The sequence below is a fragment of the Channa argus genome, chromosome 15 (genome assembly GCF_033026475.1).
Source record: "Channa argus isolate prfri chromosome 15, Channa argus male v1.0, whole genome shotgun sequence".
In the NCBI taxonomy this organism is placed as follows: domain Eukaryota; kingdom Metazoa; phylum Chordata; class Actinopteri; order Anabantiformes; family Channidae; genus Channa; species Channa argus.
In genome coordinates, this window is record NC_090211.1 from 13,671,415 (window position 1) to 13,696,473 (window position 25,059).

Consider the following 25,059-nt stretch of genomic DNA (forward strand, 5'->3'; position numbering starts at 1 on the left):
ACTTTTCCTGTTATTCTTTTGCTCTCACTTCTCATATTTCCATTCATTGCATTTGGTCAGAGCAGCATCATGGGACATCTGCTGGCACAGACTGGCAGCTGAATGGCATGAGAGGAACTGGTGGCACACCACCCTTCATCTGTTATTAGTACTTCAGAAAGATTTACAGGGACGGAAGGTGGATTTTGGGTCTGGAGAGCTGGAGCGAGTGCTCTAGGGAAACAAGCAGAGGGCCAAATGCTGGAGCCAAAAAAACCTGGTTCCAAAAACAAAGTGGTGGTGTGTTTTCGCTACTCAGTTCTTCTTTTCTTTTTCTCTTTTAGTCTTTATTTTTTTTAAATCCTGACATTGTTAGTTAGGTTTTGGTGATGCTGTTACATGCTAACAGTGGAGGTATAATGAAATTTACTAAAGAAATCATCATTGACTACTGCTTCTGTTGACATGGTTTATATGCCTTCTTTTTTATGTGGGTAGTTATGAGTTGAATGCCTCGTGTTGATATTTTTTTTTGTTTGTTTTTTCTTGTGGAATCCCGTGCCCCTAACAGCTGATGGTAAATACTGAGGTTGGAGAGATGGTTTAGGGTTATTGGGAGGTCAGTTGTGCTGCGTGGGCAAAAGGGTTATTTGGAAAATGGAAAAAGAAAGGAGTAAAAAGAAGTAAAGTATGCAGTAAAAGTGATTTCAATAGAAGACTAAGATGTGCAGGCGAAACATACGGGCTTCTTGACCGCATGACCCTGTACTTCAAGGCATTGTCTTTGGCTGCCTTTCTGTAGCTCTGAATTTGGATACAAATGGACAACAAAGAAATGAGTGAGAAAGAAGCATAAAGGAGAGAAGCAAGTGAAGAAAGTGAAACAAAATATTTACTCAGAAGTAATTCCATGTGGAATTTTTTTGGGGGGGAATATTAATTGTTTAAAAAAAAAAAAGTCCCTTGAAACTACAATAGGGGTCTTTGATCAGCACAGGCTGAGTTTGCGTGTCAAACTTGGCTCTCATCCAGGGAACAGGTTTTCTTTAAGACCAGAGAAAGAAAAGAGAGGCTGTTTTATGGAAGGAAAGGGGAGAAGCAGACACACTCACATGCTTCCTCTCCACTCTCTCACCTTTTTACATACATGAACACTGTCTAATGGCTGACCAAAGATAATGACAGAAGCATGCCTGCATTCCTCAGTCACAGGCAATATGCCTGCACTTATCTGGAATCACCTTTGTATCCTCCTATACGTGCTTCTACATTCATCAGTATCCACACACGCTCACATTTAATTTCTAATGCCCTTGCATTTTACATTTTGTTACTACTCTGAGCGCATTTTAGGTTAATGACTATATATATACATTGTAGAGACAAAAGTTTAGAGACCCTTGGAGGTTTATACAGTGGAAGGACAATGGAATGACTGAGTATTTTGTTTCCTTAGTTTTTTCACAACAGAGTTTGCCTTCTGTGAGTAAATTGATATAATAGCCTCTGCATGACAGGATTGGTGCTGTTTTATGTGTTTGTGTTTGGACATTGCACAACAGCTCCCAGCTATCATGGGCCAGGATGTGTGGGGGTGTGTGTATATGTGTGTGTCAGTCTGTGTGTTTGTAGGTGTGGGCATGTGTGCGTGTGTATTTTACACGAATCCCCTACCACCATCCTACCCATTAAAAAAAACATGGGTGGTCTGTTTATTGTGTGGGTTTGCAAACAGTGATCACCCAATAGACTTAGACCAGTGACTCATTAATGTTTAAATCCACTCACTACTGAAATTTGAGTTTTTTCCTTTCTGCCTCCACCTTTGGTAAGGAAGAATTCCAGGATCCCTCCTTTACATAAAGCACTTAAGAACATTTGCATATTATATTATTTAAGTCACCACATAATTGGTTAATTTTTAAACCTGTTATGATTTAGGACTTTTTTTGCGATGCTAGTGACACTGCTATTAGGATAGAAATGTCAATCTCTGCAGTATTTCAACAACTACTTGATGGATGTTGTGTAATTCTTATATACTTACATTTGTGCTTACTTTTACTTTAGCACCACCAGCAGTTCAGAATCCCAACAATTAAATAAATAAAAAAAATTGAAATTCCTTTGAGCATCAACTGTAGCCTACTATTTGTACATAGTTAGCATTTAGCTAACAGGAATTTGCGTAAATCTTTTAGTAATTATGAATCCAGAATAACTGTACCTGCTTGTCAAGATTTGGTTTCTTAATTTTCTCTTTTCTAGGTTTCCCCATCTGTGATCTCACCCTTCATCCCGTTGAGTGATGGCTAATGACAAACATAATGCCCCACTTGCCTTACAACCTAATTGTTTCTCTTACAAACTAAAGGTGAAAAGTAAAAAAAAAAAAGAAAAGAAAGAGAGACTCCATCGGTTATGTTTTAAGATATTTGTTTATTGATATCAATTTTTCCTCTGGTACAAATAAGTTCACAGAATTAAAAAAAAAAAAGCAAAGAAAGACAACAAGGAGTTTCCCAAAAAACGGAAAAATTAACAATCACATTGAAAATACCTCAATGTATTCTAATTTACAAAGTTCCAGTTGTAATGCTTGAATGTTTTTGTGTGGGTTCTTAAGGCATTTTGTTAACATGTACATGGCGCTCTGGAAATACTGTAGGTAACTTTAGACATTCACAAATGTGTCTTTGCCTTGATTCTGGGTCTTAACACACTAGGCATGCGGGCACATAGAGGGGGTTACTTTATGTCTGCTGGTCTTTGCACAAGACAGAACATGTACTTGCAATATCACTGAAGTTGAAAGATCTACACACAGTCTCTTTCTGTCTCATACTGTCTGTCTCACATACTTAATCACTCACTCACTCATACTCTCTCTCTCTCTCTCTCTCTTTCTCTATACACACACACACACACAGAGAGAGAGAGAGTGTCAGACACGCAAAAGGTTACTTTGAGTCCTTCTTTGCCCCATGTTCACAGATTTGAAGCTCAGAACACCATGTCTGCATAGTAGCTTTTCAGTGGATCTTTGCAACTCATTGTGCGTCTGGCATATTCATAGTCTGGGTCTGTGCAATTGAGCAAAACTAGGTTTTAACTTGCTATTGAGATATTGCGTACCTTTATTAAGATGAACAGGCTATTTTTACTCAAGGGAACCACAATACACAACTACCATTTGCTTTGCTTGTTGGCCAGGCAAAGTAGTATGCTGCATGTGAATTCTGGTTAAGAGATGAAACAGTTTCCCTTGCAGGGAATATAAAGAATAAATAAAGACTCTGAGTCTTTGCTTTTTCTGTGGTGTAGTCATATGAGTGTTTACTATAATTAAGACAAGCTTTGGTTAGAACTGAAACAGTAGGGGTTTGGTCAACTGCTTTTCTTTGTACCTTTTGTAATCCTGCTTACCTTCTCCAAGTAAAGTGGACTGAGGGCTTCAAATAGAGAAGGGGGATTTATTCTTGAGTCTGTCCAGACTCTCAAATGCTTAGACTGTCTGACATTCTGGGAGCAAAGTCCTTTGACGTTGCTAGTACCAAATGAGTTTTAATCTTCAAAGATTTTAATCTGCTGTTTTGTCTGTTAGTCACAAGAGGTGGGGGTGAAAACTATAGTAGATGTTAACAGTCATAATGTTGCACAAAAAAGATATAAAGTCGCAGGTATAAAAAAACATACAAAACAAACAAACAAAAAATCACATCAGTTTTAGAGCCAAATAAAGCAATACAAGCATCCACTATATTCCCTGCACAACTTCATTTGGTGTCTTAAAGGTCAATCACAGCAAGCACTGAGCCCTCTGGGACAGTGCTGATGAGTTGCAACATGAAGCAAAAACAATTTCGGGATTTTTTTTTTGTTGGGATGTTGTCATAGGGAAATGCAGCACAACCTTGTTTCAGTGCACACTCCTTTATGAACAAATAGAGGAAGGCATGAGGTTACAATGTCCCTTATTCCTAGGTTTCAGCCAATAACAACACACCATCAGTTCCAGGGTCATAGCTTTGGAACTAAGGCTGTCAGTCCAGCAGTTTGTGTGAAGAAATATTATTGAAACAAGATGCAACATGTATATAGAGTTCAGGCACTTTTGATGCTTTATAAGTCAAAATAGATGTTATGGAACTTGTTTAATGTCTACTTGGACGACGGCGAGCATTTAGTGAAGTTTATGTCCTGTTTCTACTTTGCTGGTTGATGGTGTGCTCTCCACTTTAACAACAGCAGTTGCTTCTCTGTGCATTTTACCAGCAGGTAAAGCAGAGCTGAAGAATTAAAATTCTTCATTTACTTTGAGTAGTCAAAACCAGGTGTCAAAAGTAGGAAGGTTTGTGTGAAGATGTATTGTTATTTGATGTACAGTGATCCTGTAGTAGCAACACCTCATACTCCAGGTTTCCATTCTGAACAGCCGGTTCAGGGATCATAAGTTGGGGCTGTTTTTGAGGCAGTGCCCCATTGTCCAAGCCAGCCTTAACTCCATCCAGCTCTAGCTGGGAGGGCTCACAGTCCAAGTCCAAGTGACCCTTGGTCCTCTTCCTACGAAGATAGCTTACTACTGCCACTGCAATTGCTATCAGTACCAGTAGTAGTAGGATGGCAATTGAAGGTACCAGCATAGTGGTTAGTTTTGGGTCAGATCTTGCATTAGTTCCACTGATGCTTTCAGGGGCTGTACGGGCCTCAGTGCAGATGCTGTCTTTGCCATTAGGGGCACCTAGTGGACTAGCACACACGGCGTAGGTGGAGTTGGGCATGAGGCCTCTTAGTCTATACTCTGGGAAGGTTGCTGGCAGACTGAGTTGAATTGGCCTGCGGTCTGGCCCAGAGAGATTGCGGTAGGTTATGCGAATTCCATGAATGTAAGGCCGCATTTCAATGTAGCGGTGGAGGTCCAGCAAGATTGAGGTTGAAGTTACCTGATGTGAGCTAATGTCTGGTACATCTGCAGTGACTGTTGCCGTAGGGGTTTCAGAGTCAGGTGGTGAGGGAGGGTGATGTTTTCGGACTTCACAATACATGCCAGAAGTACCAGGTGGACAGTCACATTCTACCTGACCATGCTGGTCCAAATGACAAGTACCCCCATTCAAACAAGTATGAGGGGGACAGAATGGATCCAAGATGCTGCTACTTGGTGATGCAGGGACAGGGGGCAGGGCAGTGTCTTCATTTTCATTGTTGTTGGAGTTGTCACTGAACCTGGGATCTGGAATAGCTTTAGTAGTACTTTTTAAGGTAGTGACAGGAACAGGCTGGGTAGTAGTAGTTTTCACAGTACTAGTGGTGACTGTAGTTGTGGTAGGACAGCCAAAATCCCTTTGTTCCAGTCTCTCCAAGACCTTTCCAGCATTGATAGGTGGGAAATGGCAGCGGGTCTCCTCTGTCCTTTCCAGGATTATGCTCTGGGCTCTCAGCCATCTTGGAAACCATGCTAGATTGCAGAGACAATTAAAGGGGTTCTCTGCCACTGTAAGCTTTCTGAGGTGAGGAAAGAGATGGGAGAACTCCTCAGGAAGTCCCTGAAGACTGAGGTTACTGATGTCTAACTCCTGCAGCTCCCCAAAGTTCTGTAGGTCATGAACTTTAAGAGGACCCATTGGATTGTTAGCCAGACTGAGGTGCATCAACCCCTGAATCTCTTTTAGCACAGAGGGGAAGGACTCAATTTGATTTCCTGAAATATCCAGTTCATGAAGGTTTTTGAGACTACCTATGAGCTCCTTATTCAGGTTGGTGAGTCCTACTCCTCCCAGTTTGAGCGACTCCAGGTTTGGGGTCTGGAGGTCAGAAGGACCTAAAGTGGGGAAGATGTTAAAACGAAGATCCAACAGCAGCAATTGAGGCATTGTGAGCGCAGGTAGGGATGTCAACTGGTTGCCTTGCAGTTTGAGTTCCAATAGGTGTTCCAAACCATTAAAGGCTGCAGGGTGGATGGTCTTAATTAGATTACTATACAGATAAAGGCGCTCTAGCAGCGCCAAACCGTGGAAGCATTCTTTTGAAATGTGGGTGATCTGGTTGGATGACAAATCCAGGTTTCTCAAAGACGTCAATGGTACAAAAACCCTATCTGGAAGTTGAGTGAGTTTGTTCTGACTGAGGTCTAGCATTTCCAGGTTCTCTAAGCCATCAAAGTCTTTAGCTGTCAAGCCCTCAATGCCGTTTGCAAAAAGGTATATGCTTTTAGTGGATGGAGGCACTCCCTTGGGAATGGTAGGGGAGCGTCTCTGGAAACATAAGATTGATTCTGGAGTGGAACAGGAGCAATCCCTTGGACAGTCACTGGACCAGATGCCATCTGGTAGGATGAGGAGAAAGGGCATCAGTCTCATAAGAAAGACTGTCATGGTGCAGACTCTTTCTCTCTCCATGATGAGCCTAAAACAAGAGAACATAAAAGTTGTCAATACCCGCATAATAATTCTGAAAATATACAAAATACAGACAAATTCAGATACATCATTTCACTGCCCTCTTCCTATGAAGACTACATTACCAACTAGCCTACTATAGTTAAGCTGTTGATTCACTGTGATTTTTAATTATGCAGTAATTTTGTTTTTTTTAATGATTTAATGTTTCCTTATGGGATGAGATTAGTATTAATGCTTTAACCATGTGTAGCCAGTATTTAAAAGCAGTATTTTGGTCTCTCACAAAATAGGCCTATAGGTATGAGTTTATGCTTCCAATTGAAGGAAATAGTGTCTTTCTCTTACACTTCTGGCTTTCTGATTAAAGAAGTGCCACATTCTCCCTAGAACAATCTTTATAATAGACATAATGGAATAATATAATCCCCATAATGGGATGCCAAAAACAACTACAGTACATTTATGATCAGATTTATGATCGGAGTTTGTGAACCAAAGGGTTTGTATCTGACCCTTATCCTCCCACCCACTGCTCTACAGTGTACTGCAGACACTATGTGGTTGTAGCGGGTTCACAGTTGTTTTCCCTGTTTATGAAACACTCCATATCATAAGAACGACACACAGTAGGAAGAGATGGATTCAACTCATCAATTCTTTTTTGATTTGATGTATCAAAGTGAAATACAAAATGTCTACAGTTGTTCTGTCTCTCAACAGCCATCAAACTAGTGAAAAATGTAAAAGGATTACCACAAACACTGCTCTAGGCTTTCCGTTTTCATATAACCATTTTTATGTCAACTTCTTGTGGCTGCCCAGCTGCATGTGGCCATGCGACTGGATGATTTACTTTGTGCTGTTCTGTACTTGGCTTTACTTTTTGTGTGCTTTTTTTGTACTTCTCAGGGAGTCACTCCAAGTCACTTGTTGTCCTAATAACTTAAAAATATAAAAATATAGAAGAAATTGTTTTTTTCTTGTGGACAACACGAGTCATCTATTCATCATAAAGCCGTTGAAGCATGTTAAGAAATACATGAATGAAGTCTTGCTTGAATATTTATTTATTCCTCCTTCTTTTCCTTTCGGCTGTTCCCTTTCAGGGGTCGTCACAGCAAATTATGTGCCTCCATCTAACCCTGTCCTCTGCCTCTCACACCAACTAACTTCATGTCCTCTGTCAGTACATCCATAAATCTCCTCTTTGGTCTTCCTCTAGACCTCCTGCCTGGCAGCTCCAACCTCAGCATCCTCCTATCGGTATATTCAAAGTCTCTCCTCTGAACATGTCCAAACCACCTCAATCTGGCCTCTCTGACTTTATCTCCAAAACATCTAACATGAGCTGCCCCTCTGATGTATTCATTCCTGATCCTGTCCATCCTCGTCACTCCCAAAGAGAACCTCAACATCTTAAGCTCTGCTACCTCCAGTTCTGTCTCCTGTCTTTTCTTCAGTGCCACTGTCTCTAAGCTGTACAACATCGCTAGTCTCTCCACCATCTTGAACACCTTTCCTTTCATTCTCGCTGATACTCTTTTATCACACAACACACCTGACACTTGTCTCCACCCGTTCCAACCTGCTTGCTAACGCCTCTTCACCTTTTTCCACACTCTCCATTGTTCTGTAACCTCACCGTTCCACTTGGGTCCCCCTCATTCACACACACATTCTATCTTGCTGTGGTTAACCTTCATTCCTCTGCTTTCCAGAGCAGACCTCCACTTCTCTAGATTTTCATCCACCTGCTCCTTGCTCTCACTACGGATCACAGTCAATTTACTATTTTTTTTTTTCAATGCTACCAAAATTATCCTAACCCAAGTACATCAAATGAGCAACTCAAATTCTTCGAATTCACTGGTCTTTCAATTATTGACAAAAAACTGCTTGAAATGATAGGACTTAGCGAACAGATCAAGGGTTTTGGGAAGCAGCAGAGGGGCAAACGACAGACCAGTATCATGTCATCATGTCACAGCTATGGCATTTTCTTTTTTTTTTCAGTGTACTTTTATTTCTCTTCCTTCTTGAAATTGCAATATCCTTGGAAAGATTTCCAAATCTCTCAATTTCCTTTTCCATCATATACAAAACATAATCATGGGTTTCACTTCAACCCTACTGCCAACACAGTATTCTTATTATCCAGACAAGGCAAAAAACTTTAATATTCTGTGAAGCCAGATGCCCATAAAATGACTGCCTAAATCTCAAAGGTTGATTGTACAAAGCAGCTAATGGTTTGCAGAGTCAGCACCTGCAAACAGCACAGAAAAAAGTACCTAATTCCTAAATTTAAATACAACGTCCAGTAAAATTGAACAGGTAGTAGCTATGTGTAAACAGTACGAACATGTTATGCTTCAGTGAAAAAGAGAGAACTTTTTATTGTTAGGGGAAAACTATCAGTTGTAGTAATCAAGAACGAAGAGGGTCACATCTTTCATTACAGGGATTAGAAATGATGGAGGTGCAGATGGAAGAGAGAGAAAAAGTGTAGAGCATGGCTGCCATGCTGCACATGTGTACAGAACAAGGAAAAACAAAGGGATTTGGGAAGATAAACAGGAGATGAATGAGATGGGACAAATCCATCAACAACTGGAGCAGATGGTCTCAGGTTTTCATAACATCTGAGTGTCTGTGGGGTGCAACATTTCAATTTTAGTTATTTACTTATGTTACTTCCGGAGATAATACATATTAAAATGTTTGAGTGAAAGAAGTGTTCTATGTGTCTATAGCCCATAAATTAAATGTTGTTCCTCACGGAGATGGAGAAATTTTACTTTGGTACAGTATAGTAAAAGGGTCCAGTGCCAGAATATACAACAACATCAAGGCAACCTAGAAGACTCAGCTACGCAGATAAAACTGAGAATATTTTTCTTAGAAACTCAACGTGGTGATTCCACCGTGGCTCCCCAGGGCAGAATGTTTATTTGAGTTTGCCTCATTCCAAACTAAGCCAGGCACATCTGATAACCCAGTGGATGAGAAAATGTTTGAGAAGAGTTTATTCAATACTGGAAGACCATAGATAAACCATAGGTTGGTGGGGTAGATTCTCCTGTCTTCTTTTTTTGTATGGAGAGATGAGGGCCTTGTGCATGTCTTATCAGTGTATAAGATAAGGCAGAATTGTGGCGTCACTTCACTGTGGATTCACAGTGTTCTGTGGTGCTGAGTGATTCCTGACTGTGGCTTTAACTGGATTGTTTTGAAGTGAGTTGAGGTGGGCTGCCAAGAGGGAGAGGGAAAGAAAGATAGTAGAAAGACATGCTTGTCATCCTGCAAAAGGAAGAACACCTCCTCCCATCTTGTCTTCCTCCTCCTTAGTTGAGTTGTAATTTCCTTTTCTCTCCCCAGCACGCTTGTTGAGACATTCCTGAGACAGGCAGCAGCAGAGTTTGAAATAGTGAGCTTTTCTGTCTCATTGGCATGGTATTTAGAGATTAACAGAAAGTTTTTCTGGGTTTATAAACAGATGATAGATTGGATGAATTATGGTGCTGCTTAAATGAATGGGAGTATAAACATCATTATGACTAGATCTGTTATATAACAACTGTTCTTACATCTGTGTTTTCTTTTATGTTTGAATCTAGGCTTGAGGATTGTAGATGTGTTGGCAGATGAACAGGTAGAATCACCCAAGGTCCAGAAACAGTATGAAAGAACACAAAGAACAGAGCATGGGAACATCTTTGCGCAATAATAAGTGAAATACATGGTCAGCCCTTCCAAAAGAAAAATTAAAGAGGCAAGAAAAAGAGCCAATTGGAATAAAAAGCAAATTTCTCCGATCTCGCCATTCCCCTCTTATCCCACTTTTTTCCTTTTTGAGATGACGAGGAAAAGAAAACATGCAGGGGAACAGTAGAGACAAAAGCAGGTTTCTGTCGGCCGGGGCACTGAGGTGGAGAGGTGGATAAGCCCTTGCTTTTGGAGGGTGAAGTGAGCTCCAGCAATTAAATCCCAACAGGCCCAGTGTCAAGAGCCCTTATCTTCAGAGCTTAAGGCCAGCACTGAGAGGCAGTGAAGGGGGTAGAAAATTGGTGTGTGTGTGTGGAGAAGTTGCAGGTCACTGTGCACTTGTGCAATTCAGCAGGTTGGTCAGAGACTACAGGGGCCATCATAGCACAGTAGGGGGATCTGACCGTACACTACAGAGTGCATTTGCATTTAAGAGGCCTATTGTCTTCTGGGACTTCTTTAAAAGGAACAATTTTTGTGGAATGTACCTTAGAGTATGATGCAGAGAATTGTAGGACTGACCGCATGGTTCACTGCATTGCACTACTAAATTAAATTCCTACAGCTTCTCACGTAATTTACTACAGTAGCACAGGGACATGAATTCACATTGGTTGTAATTGATAACTTCGGCACCCAGAGAATCACTGACAATGAAGGCAGATGTCAGTCCTTTGCCCCCCCCTCTTTTTTTTTCCCCATGTCCCACTTTCCTCTCTATATTTTTTGTCTCATTACCATCTATGATCCTATGAGATGACAAAGGACCTCTCCTCCAAACATACAGTTCCCTTTTCACTGTCAGCACCGTCCGTGCCACAGCTGGACCATGTTAACCACAATCTAGTGGGGCTATTCATCAACATGACAAAGGGGTCAAGAGAGAATTCGAAGGGAGAAGCATGAGTTGGCTTGAATATCGGAAAGATAAAAAGATTACTTAGAACTTGGCACAGCAATTACTGTACAGTATGTGAAAATGCCAACTATGTTAACAGAAAACTGTTGGTACGCATGTTATGCTTTAAAGTATTTGTTTATGGCATGACGTAATGTATCTCTGATGTGTGTACTTTATTGCTGGTTGCACCTATTAAACAACCCATACTGGATAAGCAAACAGTGTGTGGATCATCAATGAAACATGTTTCAAGACGTGAGGAGTGAGAGGGCAACACATTACTGTTCACATCAAACTTTTCCATTTGAGGGTGCTTACGTGTTTTGGCACCATAACAAGACGACAGATTTATTTTTATTCATTTCAAATGTATGCAGTTTAGAGGCAGAGGTACATAAAGCCAGTAGCAACCTTTCTAACCTGAGCTAAAATTCCAAAATACGCTCTATTAATACCACACTTACATTAAGGTTAATCAAGCAGACAAAACACAAACAAGGACAGGGAAGAAGAGGACATGTGGAATGAAAGAAAGATTATAGTTTTACTATGTCTGTCAGTGGCAATACTCATCATGAAGCCGCAATATCACTGCAATACTTTGTAGTGGTATGAAGTGGGATCAGGGGTCCCAGTCGTTTTACAGTGTGCTGCACAAACAAAGCTTTTCAACTGATTTCATCCTGACCACAAGAAAGAAATCTGTAACAGCTAGATCTATCATGCATAAGTTCTTCCAGCACTGGTTGATGTCAAAGGGTCGCTGTTAAAAATAATCGCAACCAGTTAAACCAAAAGCCGTGTTCCTGACAGCCTGCCTCTTCATTAGCGACTTTGCCTTGACTCGTACGCTATATTGTACATATCTATATGACTGATAAAGCAGTTTATTAGTGGTGTGAAAGACGGCTCTTTTAATGTCAGGAGTTATGGTTTTGACCAGGCCTTCTAATGAGGACAGTGTGAATTACTGCCATTAGAGCCTGCAGCTGGAGGACTTGAAAGACTGCATAATATACAGTCCAGAGGTGAATGAGAGAGTAGTGGAATACTACAACCCAAAAAAGGAGTGAGTATCTGCTGAACTAAATAGATGGCAGCCCAGTGTTTGATTTTTTTTTTTTTTTTTTTTTTTTTGGTGTGTGATCCAAGTCAGTAGTTACATTTTCTGTTTCTGTTTAAATTTTCATGTGCTAAAGAAATAAAGTATAATTGAAAGTGGGGAAAAACATCTGCCTAATCAATCAGGTCAAATAGAATCTGTCTAAAGGACAATAAAGCCTATGAAACCGTAAGACAGGGATCAACTCCTTGAGGGGAGAGGTCAGGCTCGGATCAGTCTTTCCACTGCTGTTTAGTATTCTTTATCTTCTGTTGTCACTGTGGCCCAGACGACACGGACAGCAGCTCCTGTTGGACACGAGCACACACCCAGCTCCAGTTTCACACATGTACACCTGAAGCTTGCTGGACCTCATCTGCACAACAGGTGCTTTCTCTGCTCCTCTGGGGCAACATGAAATCCAAAACCTCTGGAGTGTGTCTGAGTAAATGATGCAACCTGTGCCAAAGCTCCAGCCTCCAGAATGCTCTGCGCTCACGCTTCAGAGAAGAAAACAGGCATAGGCGGTCGGTCGGGCAGCCAAACTAGACCCGAGGTGGAACTCTACAGCACGTCTGCCTCCTCTGAGCTTTAGACCACAGACGTTAGGTAGTCAAAGTTCCAAAAGGAAATGTAGACCATTTCCTTTGTTTAACTCAAGGATATGAAGGATGATGCAGTAGATACTTGACTTGATTGTGTTTTTATTAAAGTCCAAGAGTAGACAAGATGCACTGACTGAGATAGACTGCACTTTTCTCCCTCTCTCTGTCTCAGTTCACACACATTGTCCCCTTGTTTTACCCTAGCAAGCAATGTCTCAACGCTGACCCCAGTCTTTCATCATTGCACCCTAACCTGTGACCTCAGGGGACAGTCATTTAAGTCACACATTTCTTTCACAGTCACACATCTTTCAAAGATCTTCACCCCAGGACTCTCACATTTCAGAGATGATAATGATTTCAGAGCCACTGACAAAAGGGGCTTTCATCTGTTTTCTTATTTTGTGGACTATTTGAATGTTCAACTTTTTTCATGGGGCAAAAATCTGCCGCCTTACTTGTCAGTGACCTATAAAACACGACTTCACTCTGCTGAGTCTGACTGGACTTGAATTGCTGCAAGCCGAGCGGCCACAAACATCACCTCTCTGCCATATTCGCTCCCCCTCTCTCTCTTTCTCTGTTTTTCTTTTCATTGCTTTTAGACACAGCAGCAAAACTGCACAATTGTAGAAGTCACAATCTGATGAGTCCAAAACCACCACAAGAAAAGGAAACGGTAAATAAAACATCCTACTGTCATAAAACTGGACTCGAGCCAGGTTTTGTCTTGCGCCTTCATATCCTGTGCATGACTATACACGCTCCTCCCAAAATTGTGGACTGTCTGGCTCATTGACCCCGGGAGTAGTGTGGTCCAGAGCTTTGTGTTCCTTGTAGGGACACTCATTATGAGCAGTGATACATAGTTATTAAAAAAAAAACCCTCAGAATCCAGTAACGAGCCTGAAGCAGGGACAGGACTGTGTTTGTTCTGTAAGTGTGCTTGCAGTTTGCAGTGGCTGGATGGACCAGTTGTATCAGTTAGGCTTTAGCCTGGCCCCACTGTCATGCATTTCAGCTCAAATATGACTACAACAGTAATTTTCCACCTGGCCATTATGATGTTTATTTATTTCATATCACGCAAACAATGTCTATTTCCTATACCTTTTTTACCTTAATATTACAGTACTGCTTAATCAGCTTTACTCTTTCATTGTGACGACTTATTTATGTTTAAGTTTCTTCATGTCAGAAAATTGTTGTGTAAGCCATAATTACAGCTTTAATATGGCTAAAACACATTTTTTAATCATGTATTAAAACATGAAGGTATAGACCACCCAGCTGGGTATTGTCAGCACGGTCTTACAGTTGATATCGGAGCTCAGTGGAGTCAGAGGGTGTGTATGAGTCAGGCATCAGGCAGGCGCACTGACTGGCTTTAAGACAGACTGACTGGCAGGCTGACTGTCCTCGTTAGACAAACAATGTCACACGTACTCTCCGAGGAAGCGCTTGCACGTTATCCACTTGCCTGCCTCCTCGTCTGTCTGCATGTCTGAATCATCACACTATAATTAATTATAAGCATATCCTCATGCTTTCAGGAAATAAAATGTGCCAAAACGGAATCAGAACGATGTATTTCTTCTGAAACCCTGCACACAAATCCACTGTCATCGCAACATCGCACTTTTAATATTCCTCTGCTCTCATCAGTCATGCTCCTCTGCTCACTTTTTTTTTTCTTTCAGGTTTGTTCATGTACTTAGTGAGTATAACTGGAACCTGATAAAGAAATGCCATCTCCACCTGTCACAGCAGCCCTGCAGGGCCTTGTGGCAACTATGTAGCTGTCAAACTGTTCATTAGGCTTGTGGATGCTCAAGGCTAAATATGTATCAGGACAGTAAACAGAAATTTTGAGTGCTGACAGGTAATCATCAAAGTCTTGTGAAATTTCTGGTTAACATTAGAAACTTGTAGAGTTAAAGATGGAAGTAAAAATTGTTGTATGCCACGACTTGCATACTTCTTTCTGTACTGTGACCTCCATTAAAAGGCAAGCATTGTACTGTGCTACCTGTTTTTCAGGCCCCCAATCCCTCCCCCCCTTCCCCCCTTCGAAGAGTTACCGTTTCTAAATTTTCTAGTCATTTTGCCCCCAGGCTTTTTCTTAAAAAAAAAAAGACGTGCCACACACACAAGATAAATGTGAACTGGAGATTACTGGTGCTGATTAGCTTGTCACAAAGGAATTTATTGTGAAACCTCTGCCTGTGTTGGTGGTGTGCCAATGCTTGAGAGGCTGCTTGCCAAACCAGCAGTTAGGCAGCAGAGTTTCCTCAACCCCAACTCTGACATGCCTCTGTCAGTGAATGTTGATTATCTGCTACTACGCCTGTGTGCAGTATCTGTACTATATTCAGAGAGGCTTCTTAGACACACACCTGATTTGGTTAACTGTCATTCACATTTTTTATTGCTGGAGAATTGAATGATCAATTTAGTATCACTACTTAGATTTTGACTACCACTTCATTAACAATCTGCTGGCATTCATTGCCTCTGGATGTTTTTGTGCTAATAAAATTCCACATTTACACTACAGAATCCTCTGACTCAACACCACAATTTTATCTCAAGTTTATTGCACTGACCAGCATGCTCCACCTGTGCTAACCCCTAATTAAACAGCAGAGCCCTACCACCTTAACAAGTGTAGGACATCAGTCAGCAGCAGCCCATTAAGATACCACACTGGGCCTCACCTCTGAAATTTGCCTCCAGCAGGTGTGCACTGACTGTAGCTTACTCTTATACAGCACAAACAAGATAAGAAAGAAGGAAAAATAGGAATGTAGTGACACCTAAATCTGCTGAATTTAACAGTATAGAAATTATCCAAATGGAAATCACTGTGTAATAACATCAAAACAATATGAGCTCCTTATACTGTCAAATGTATTAGTAGGATGTGTGTTATGATGTAGGCTGAATCTGCATGACTGTTCAAATCTTTTACAATCAAACAGAGAAATACACAAACTTCACCCCATGCCTTTTTTGTATTGCAAACAGTTGTTTCATAGAACCATACTATCATGTTCTAGCTCTTAAATGACATCATGTATTTTTATTAAATGCTTGCTGACCAGGTTTTAGAGTTCTGGTTGGGCATTTCTGTTTGTTTGGTTTCCATTCATTTCCACCCTGTATGAAAATGTTTTAGCAGACTCATAAAACTTCCTTGAATTGTGCAATTCATCACACAGAACAGGTTTGGATACTTTGCAATACCTACTAATTTTTTTTAACTCTGTTAAAATGCAAAGACGTTTCAGTAAGTCTACTAGATATTCAAACTTTGTAGAAACAAATGCGAACCGATAGATGTTTGAAGCAGTAGAAAAACACTGCAGTATGGTTTGCAGCATAATTAACAGTAAATTTAAATTAATTCACTAGTATGATTGTTTTAAAGAGGCCATTAAATGGATGTCTGCTCTAGCACAAAGAGGGTGCATTGGTCTACTGGCTTCAGTATATAAAGAAGCCTATGATGACCTGACTGCAAACAAGTAAAGGTATAAGTGATGCTTTGTTAGTGAATAGCAAATTTAGTCTCAATAAAGAGAAGTTTGTTAGCTCTCATCAACACATCCATTCGTACATGTCATTAAGTGACTGCAGTAGATTCCTGAACTACCTGTAACGCACAGAACAATGCGTACCTGTGTGTGTGTGTGTGTGGTGTGTTGTCAAAGAGTCTTTCTAGAGAAAGCGTATATAGGAGTATCTTGGAACACCCTTGTTTACTCTTCTATATTTGCTTTTAGGTAGAAATATTAACATTATTTAAATATTCCCAATAGCTCTTAATAAACAACACACTAAATGGGTAAGGTTGTGTTAATGGTGTTTTTCACCTTTTGTATCTAGATGTTTAACACACAGAGCTACAAGATGCAGTGATGGAAACATGGGACATTCAGAACCTTGTCAAGTCCGCACTCATGTTTTTTCACGTGCTCAAATGCATATGTTTAGGTGTGACAGAGATGTTTAGTCAGCAGAAATGGAGGTAAGACACACTCACCATATATGAGTATGGTGTAATTCAAAGCAGTGTGTACAAGCTTTGATGTTGAAACTACAGGATTAAGGCAGAAACAAAGCCTGTGTGTGTGTGTTCTGACATTGAATAATTACCTGCATGGCAAATAATTTAGAGCAAGCAACCACACACACACAAACTCACAGACCATGCAGAAATTCTTTAACCTGTGGAATGTGTTAGGATTGAAAGTCAACAGGAGAGGGAAAATCTTCATTACTCTCTCTTCTTCTCTGTTTCCCTGAGGAAGACTGGACACACTGAGGTGGAGGAGTTGTGAAGCAATTAGTGAGAGTAGCGGTGTGTGTCCAGAGCCCCAAGGCTATGGTTTTGTTGTGTGGGTGTGGGTGTTTGTGTGTTTTAAAAACCCACACAGTCCCTGTCACAGCTCATTGACAACTAGCACGACACAGGAATGAGCAGACCAGAGGTTAGGGGGTCAGAAAGGGTGGGTGAAGTAAAACAAAGAAATCACAGCGACAGTTTTCACCAGTGACACAATGACACATGATAGAGCGCCCCAGCATAGGTACTGTACAGTAGTTGGTTTATTAGTTATACATTTTTTTTTTCACAAAGTTCTGGTGATTAAACTTCACTTCCTCCATTCTCTCGTCCTTTACTCTTAGTCTGTAACTCTGCATATCCTCACTGTATCTTTTAAATGCTTTGTGTGTGTGTGTGTGTGTGTGTGTGTGTTTTAAGAGCTGCTCTTGTTCTCCTGCCAGTCTTGTTAAGAGGCTCAGAGTTGTCTGAAAGGACCCTATTGAGGAAGCAGGGTGTTATGGTTAACACAATAAGGACCGCCAACAGCGTGTGGTTTGCATTTCTAGATGCAAGTATTCAAGAAAGCTTTTTATAATGATGCGTGTTAAAAATACAGTTTTGCTCATGTAACCCCTCCTTACACTAAACAGTCTGTTTTTTTAGTATGATTAAAAACCGCTCCTGATATAATGATACAGCTTACTAATAAACCTGTCAGATTGAATTTCATAACTCACCCAGTAAAGGCACTTCCTCCTCTACTCCTGCTCCACTTTTTTTGGTTTCAGGTGCTCCTTACCTGGAAATAATAACAGTTTTACCTGTTAGTCACATGTTTTGCAATATGTTTTTCACTCACTCTTCTCTCCACTTATTTGGAATTTGGCCCCCTGTCATGTATTGTTAAAAGCTCTAAGCAAAACAGGAAGTTTTTTTCCTGGTAATTGGGTGGATTCCAGCTGTTTGCAGGAGCGTGCTGTGCTTAGCGGTGGCGAGCCGAATGGCAACACAAGAGAATGTCAGAACAGGAAAGGAAGAATGCAGGCCGACCACTCTCCGCTGTGTCAGCTGCTTGTCCTGTGGTATAAGCCCATCAGCTATGGCACAAGTGTGTCTGTTTATGTGTAGACTTAAGCATAACAAGAGACAGACACTTATTGTTTGAACCACAAATACGTTGAAATGTCTTTATAGGTGTGCTTAACGACCGACGGATTTAATTGGGTTTTAGTATTTAAATTTTTTATTTTAATTTTTTTTTTTTTTTTAAGCCAAGTACTGCTTTACTTTTAAGGGATATCTGCGGAGAGGACCTTAGTTGACCACACTGTTGGCGTGTTTTAAATGATTAGCATCTCATTATCCATCACCACAAAATATTTTGTGTGTGCATTCATGTGCTTGTTGCTCTCTATAAATACATTATTAACTGGTATCAAATGTTGTTTTTGGCATGGTCATGGAGTCATAAATATGAATTGGTTTCAGGGAAAATTCCAAACATAAAGTGACCACTTGATAGATGTTAAATAACTAGGCAGATGTTTGGCCATGATCAGCTCTCACATTTCTTTCTAATAGCAGTCAAGGGTTTTTCATTTCATTGATTTAAAGCGTAGTCATTAAATGGTTTTGGAGATCATTAGCTTAGATGCACTCATTTATATTTTTTCTCTCATTTGTGCAGCACAAACTATACACCTATTGACACCGACTCTGGTAGATCTCCCCCTTGTTTTTTTGTATGTTGTATGTTTCAGCATACATAAGCTCTGACTCACACAGTCTGTGTGAAAAACAGAATGACTCCGAAACCACGTGCTGTACCTAATAGGTTACACCTGAAATCTCTCTTCACTTTACATATTCTATGTCTGACTTTCCCCGTGGTGTATGCTCACTTCCACAGCACCTCACAGTGCTTTGTTTACATCTGAAAATAACCTGTTGCAGTCCAGGGCTTGGTTTGGCTCACTGACCTGCTCTGAGGCCTTTCTTGCACTCTCCATCCATGTGTTTATTTGTCTGTGGGAGTGTTTGACAGAGGCTCGTGTGCATTTTTGTAGCATGTGTGCTCAGTGCATGGTTTTTGGATTATCTGCGTACATATCACTGTACATCTATACATCATAAATGTGATGATTTATGCTTTGATGGCAGGTGAGTACATGTAGGAATGACTGGCCATCCTTTGTGTGTAAATACAAAGTTGCGGAACTTTGCTGTTTGCTAAGCCTGCTGCGGTCAGTTTCTCGAGGTCACTATCTGCCTCTCACAGTCCTTTGACTGTAGTGTAAATATTTAGCTTTCAAAATGAACCTCGACTAGTCAAAATAGAATAACAACCTTCTTCAAGTTTCATAAATGATTGTTACATTAATTGAAAAGACAAGTGTTGACAACAATATGCCTAAATTATTATGTCTAATAGCCCACAGCTTTCTACAAGACACTTGTTTTTTTAATATATATAGAGAATCCACAGATTATATAGAGAAAACACTGGCAGGATCTGTAGGACCTGCCTTTTATTTTCTCTTTTTAGCCATTTTTTTACATTCATATTTATTCTCTATTTGAAGAACGTGTTTTTGTCTGTCATTTTCTTTGAAGCACTGACACTTGTCAACTCTATTTTTCTTGTTTCCTCTGTTTTCATCTTTTATACATAAATATGTCCCCGCACCTATCCTCCTCTGTTTCTCCTTTTCTCTCTGTGTTTTTTCCTTCTCTTTATCCCCAGGGTTCAGTTTCCCCCAAGGCAAAACAGATCCCAGCAGTTTGACTTTGTAATGGCATCACCTAAAATTTCCAACAATTTGTCTAAATTATGGTTCAAATATGAGCCTAAACCCTGAGTGCTAAGGGATGGTTGAATAAACACAGAACTTTGTGTAGGTGTGCGGCTGTGCTTGATATTTGATGTGACTCCCTCTGATGCTTTTTGTACGTTGGATTTGTAACAGTGACAAGCTGTGACTTGTGACCCTGTCACAGCCCTTCAGCTCTTGATTGTATCTTTGACTGATTGATATTCAGGTTGATGCATGGTGATATTTACGCATGCAGGCTTTTTCACACACACGAACAGAGTTCCTCCCCTTCAGCCTGCCCTATGCACACTCACTGTCAACAACAGCAGAGCAGACACACAGTGACCCACAGGGGAACACACTTCACATGAGCTCACAAATGTATTCTGTTATTCAGTCCATTTCTGTTACAACCTTAAGAGTTAATGTTCATCTCAGCGGTTGTTTGTTTAATTTCCATTACTCATTAATGACTAGTGGTTAGGTATTTCACCTTTTTTCTCAAAGGGAGATCTCTCTTTCCTAGTTTTGTGTGTGTGCCCTTGCTTTGCTCTTAACCAGTAAAATGTAGTTCAAGGCTCATTTCCTAATTACAGTGCTGGCCAGAGGTAATTACAACCTTAGATTAAGAGCCATTTCTCTTTCTTTACAGGCCGACTAAAATGCAGCAATTTGTGGTGGCTTTCTGGGATGAGCATCCTCCCTCTCATCCCCTCTCTCTCTCTCTCTCTCTCTCTCTCTCTCTCTCTCTCTCCATCTGTATCGTTCACTCTGTTGCTCTCTCCTCCTCAACATTTCACTGGAGTTGGTTTAGTGATTTTTTTGGGGGATTTTTACAGAGTTTCCAACCAGAGTGAGAAGGTTAATGTAGAGCTTGGTACTTTGTGTTCAGAAGATGGGCTGCTTTGCAAAATCTGACAACCGTGAACATGTGTGTGCCTGTGTGTGGATATGGACACAGAGGACAGCAGTTATCTGGGTTTGCGCTCAAGCTGGGGCACTCCAAAGCCCTCAGATGCCTTCGCATGTGTGTGTATATTTATGCAAGGTTTTGAAGTGGTTCTTCTGAACGCATCATTTGGCTGCATCGGCAAGCTCTTCTTCAATTTAGCTTGGCAGGCGTACGCGCTGGGGTTTGCCTCCACATACCTCTGGGTCAGCATTGATGTGTGAGGCTGAGGCCTTTGAAGCAAGGGGATTTATTTAAGACGCCTTTTTGAGAGGGCAGCTCTGGCTCTTGGTTGTCAACCAGGGAACACTCCCCCTGTTGTGTAGCACCTGAGGAGGGGCATACTAAAGTCTTTATCACTGACAGATGAAGGACTTGTACATCTCAATTTCTCCAGTACTTATTGTAATGAGACCTCACTGTCACATGGCCTTGAGAAATAAGGGCACACATGCACTCTTATTCACACACTTTCTGTCCTGTCAACTTATCTCTCTTTGCTGGCTGTGTGAGCACCCCACTCTTGCCCTACTCTCCTACCTCCACCCCTCAATATCCCTCCTCTTGTCCCTTCCCCAGGGCTCCTCTCCTCAGCACCTGACTTTTAACCCTCTAATCCCTTTGATGCTTCTGGGATTGGGATGCTGCATGCATTTCTCCTAATTGGCATAAATTGAGCTCTGAGAGAAAGAAGAGTGGAACAATTCACCATGAACTAACATTTTGTCTAAATATACAGTCACAAAAGGGCTTTTACTCACATCTAAACACAACAAATCTGAGAACACAACTGTTTATCAGCACCAGCAGCAGTAGATTTGGCCATCAGTGCTCTTTGCCTCCCGAGCTCTTTGGCACAGATAATGAAATGCCGGCCTTGATTTTGTAAAATAAAAAAAAGTACAGAATGACACAATGTTGGTAACTAAGATCCTGGTTCGGTACCATGGTTTCTACATCACTATCACAGGGATGTGACAGCAGGGCTCATGCTTAATTTCTTAAATGGGTTGTATCAAAGAGAGTTTCTTCACTTTGGTCCTGCCTTCTATCCACAGACTGACATGCTTCATGAGGCATGGATAATCCACCGAATGTGCATATGTGTCTCACTTAATACTCACAAAACCATGCACAATTCCACACTTAATTGTCAAACTGTTGCCATATGTTATGCAACTCATTTTTACATTTGATTCTACATTACAGGTGATGAGGAGATGAAGTCAGAACTTAACAGTGATTGCTCCTCTTTGTTCCATCCCCTCAGACTTTAGTCAGACTCTCTCTCTGCAGTGAAAAGTATGTCAGTCAACAGGTAATGATACAAAAACAACAGTCTGCCATGAAGAGAGCAAAAGAAAGCAGTGAGCTCTACATTTTTCAGGCTCCACATGTAGAAAACAACTACACTGGCACATTTTTTTTCTTTGTCAAGCTGTGCCCACAATCGCTCTCTTGTACTGTAAGTGTTACAATCTGTGCAACATAGTAGCTGGAAAAGTTCTCCACATTAGTGCAGGGTAATTGACCTCCTGTGGCTGCTCTGCCTAATATAAACCATTACAACCTTTATATGCTGTCAATGACACGGTTTCTTTTCCTATAGCATAATGACAATCTGTGAAGAAACACATGGTGAGGAAACAAGCGGTGCACCCGTGTGGGGGTTAATAGCAGGGCTATTGGAGTAGTTTACACCATCTGCTTTGCCCTCCGGAAAGCTTTAGGTGATGTTCCATGCTTGTTTGTGGGGACTGTGTAAAAGATGCTCATCTGATTGAGGTGGAGGCTTGTGGTTAGTTTTACCTGACTATTTTTTAAACTGATCGATTTACATGTAGGTCCTCGGGCTATGGGTTATTATTGAAAAGGTGTTTAAAATAATAAATAATAATTTTATACATTTTAGTCAGTGTTTACACAGTGAGGTTATGATTTTAAAAAGTATTTGGGGGGAAATGCATAAATGAGGCTCCATATCTAACTTGTTTTTACTGGTATGTTGTTTTTAAGAAATACACCGGTATTACTGTACTTGTTAAGAACAGATGGACAAACGCCTCTTTGTGTTTTAACTCTGTGGAACAGAGACTGGTATAAACGTGTTGAGTCATGTCACTTTATTAGATGTTAGTTTATTGCAGGAGTAGGTCACTGAGAGATTAAATCTTTCAGGAATTTGACCTCACCACTCTGCACACATGCTGAAGAAAACTAATAAGTGTTTCCCTGCTTTCTATACCTTTCCTTAGGAAATGTCTCTGTGCTGCACAACCTTCAGTTGTTTATATATATATATTGCGCCAATTATGCTTGTGACTGAAACTGACTTCCGATGTTGTTTGCCATCGCCAAAATATGTTTTGTGATGCAGCCATAATTGCAAACTAATGATATCCTAATTACTTCCACAATATTCTTTTTTATTTATACATGAAAAGACATCAAGTTAACGCATCACTGGCAATAAGGGTTTGGTACCTCTATTCCTTGTGTCCTCAACAGTTTGGGTTTTTCAGTGATGCACAAAATCTACCTGAAGTTTTTCTTAAAATGTATGTAACCGAAGGAAGCTTAACCATTTCGTCCTGTTGAACTTTCTGCTGTGGGACACTCTCCCGTGTGGGTCCCAAAACAGCTGCCCTGTGCGGTGAGCACGGCTCGGTGCGGTCTAGACGCTCGGCTCGGACCCTGCAGGCTGCACGGCGTCCTGCGGTCCCCCAATAGCCCGCCTCATTACCGCCCCGGCGGCTCCCTTTGCTCCGCGCACACACTTGCGTTTTTACGAATTTGCCAAATCCAGCTGGACTCTGTCAGTGTTTGGTGAAGCATTAGTGTCCCCCACATAGCCAATATAACCTATTAGAATCAGTGAGTCCCCGGAGCGTTGATGGTGTGTTAGTTCACTTCTTAGGCTTCAACAATATGCCCTGCACGTTTTTCATTTTACAGGAATGTCATGTGCAATTAAGGAATCAAACGTTTTTATATCATCTAAAGCAAAACAGAAACACGGTGTCTGTTGGATTATTCTCGTCACTTTTCCCTGCGGGGGGTCATTCAAGATACAAACTCAATTTACATGAACACTGCTCGTGTATTAGTTATATTTTAAAAAAAGTAAAATTGCATCTGTCAACACAGCCCCATTTACGAATTTAGGATTTTTTTTTATCCTGTCCTAAGTATCATAGCCCGAAAAAGTATGAACTGTTTATCCAGCATGTAGTACTCAAAGCAGGATATTCTTACCCTGAACTTGGAAGAAGTAGAACTGGCAACAACAGTCGCTCTTGTCTTTATCCAACCGGAGCAGTTCGCCGATAAATCTCCCGAGCGGGTAGTTTTCCGAGTGCGCGCTCTGTCTTTCTCAAAACAGAAAGTTTCTGTGTGGGCAAAAAACTTATAACCAGCGGTCTTCATCAAATCCTTGGAGAGGTACACCACCCTCCACGTCAAGGAATGCGCTCAAGCGCCGAGTCTCAGGACAAAAAGCGCTTTATTGGTGAGCAGCACAGGGGAGAGTTTAAGCGGAGCGATGGGAGGGGCGGGGCGAAGCGCACGGGAGCGGAGCGCACTCCTGCACAGACCGGCGGGCATCCGCAGCACACACCTCACCGTGCAGTTTGGCTGAGTACTGTAGGAGAGAAATTCCAGCCACCTTTCAGCTCACTGTATCTTAATGCCTACCCGCACGACCTGTTTTAAGCTGAAGACATTACTGCTTTTATTATTTACACAGAATTATTCCCTCATCTTATCCAGAAAAGAGAGCTGGACCATCAGGGGAGGCAAACCAGGCAAATGTCTGAGGCCCTCCAAAATTTTGGGAGAAGGGGCCAATTGTATTAGCAACTTTGTTAATAAGAACAATACAATCTCAAACTTCTCTTGAAAGGACAAGAAGCTTGACAGCCATTTGTCTGTAAATTGCGCTTGCAGTGTGGATTAGCATGGTTACATCCACCGGTGACAAGCTACCTGTTTGGCAGCTGGTAGCTTATTTGAGTGTCATCAAGTCCTAGCAAATTACAGTACGGTGAAAGCTCTCAAGAACTGTCACCTCCAGTGTGTACTTATCCAGTCACAGAATCGAACAGAAGCCTCTTGTGTTCAAAACTTTCAAATTTGCCTTGATTCAACCGGCACGCTTCTGTTTTCTCAACATGCTTACAAGAAACCGTAAAAACAGTTTAAACTAAGCCAAATTT

General features: G+C 41.1%; 2 protein-coding genes across 3 annotated transcripts in view; one reads left to right on the forward strand and one right to left on the reverse strand.

Moving 5' to 3' along the window:
* coro7 (coronin 7) overlaps positions 1-25,059 on the forward strand; it is a 100,528-nt gene that overhangs the window by 51,804 nt on the left and 23,665 nt on the right. The window lies entirely within an intron of this gene.
* vasnb (vasorin b) lies at positions 2,399-24,372 on the reverse strand. Of its 2 annotated transcripts, XM_067476760.1 has the most exons (3): positions 24,101-24,372; positions 17,821-17,882; positions 2,399-6,384 (listed from the first exon to the last, which is right to left on the reverse strand). In XM_067476760.1, the coding sequence occupies exon 3, from the start codon at positions 6,375-6,377 to the stop codon at positions 4,317-4,319; it is 2,061 nt and encodes a 686-aa protein (XP_067332861.1). In that variant the 5' UTR covers positions 6,378-6,384; positions 17,821-17,882; positions 24,101-24,372; the 3' UTR covers positions 2,399-4,316. The 2 variants fall into 2 exon arrangements, with proteins under 2 accessions (XP_067332861.1, XP_067332862.1); XM_067476761.1 differs by lacking the exon at positions 17,821-17,882.

What these genes read in the sequence shown, in the direction of transcription:
- vasnb (XM_067476761.1), bottom strand. Translation starts at nt 6,377, where the DNA reads ATGGAGAGAGAAAGAGTCTGCACCATGACAGTCTTTCTTATGAGACTG.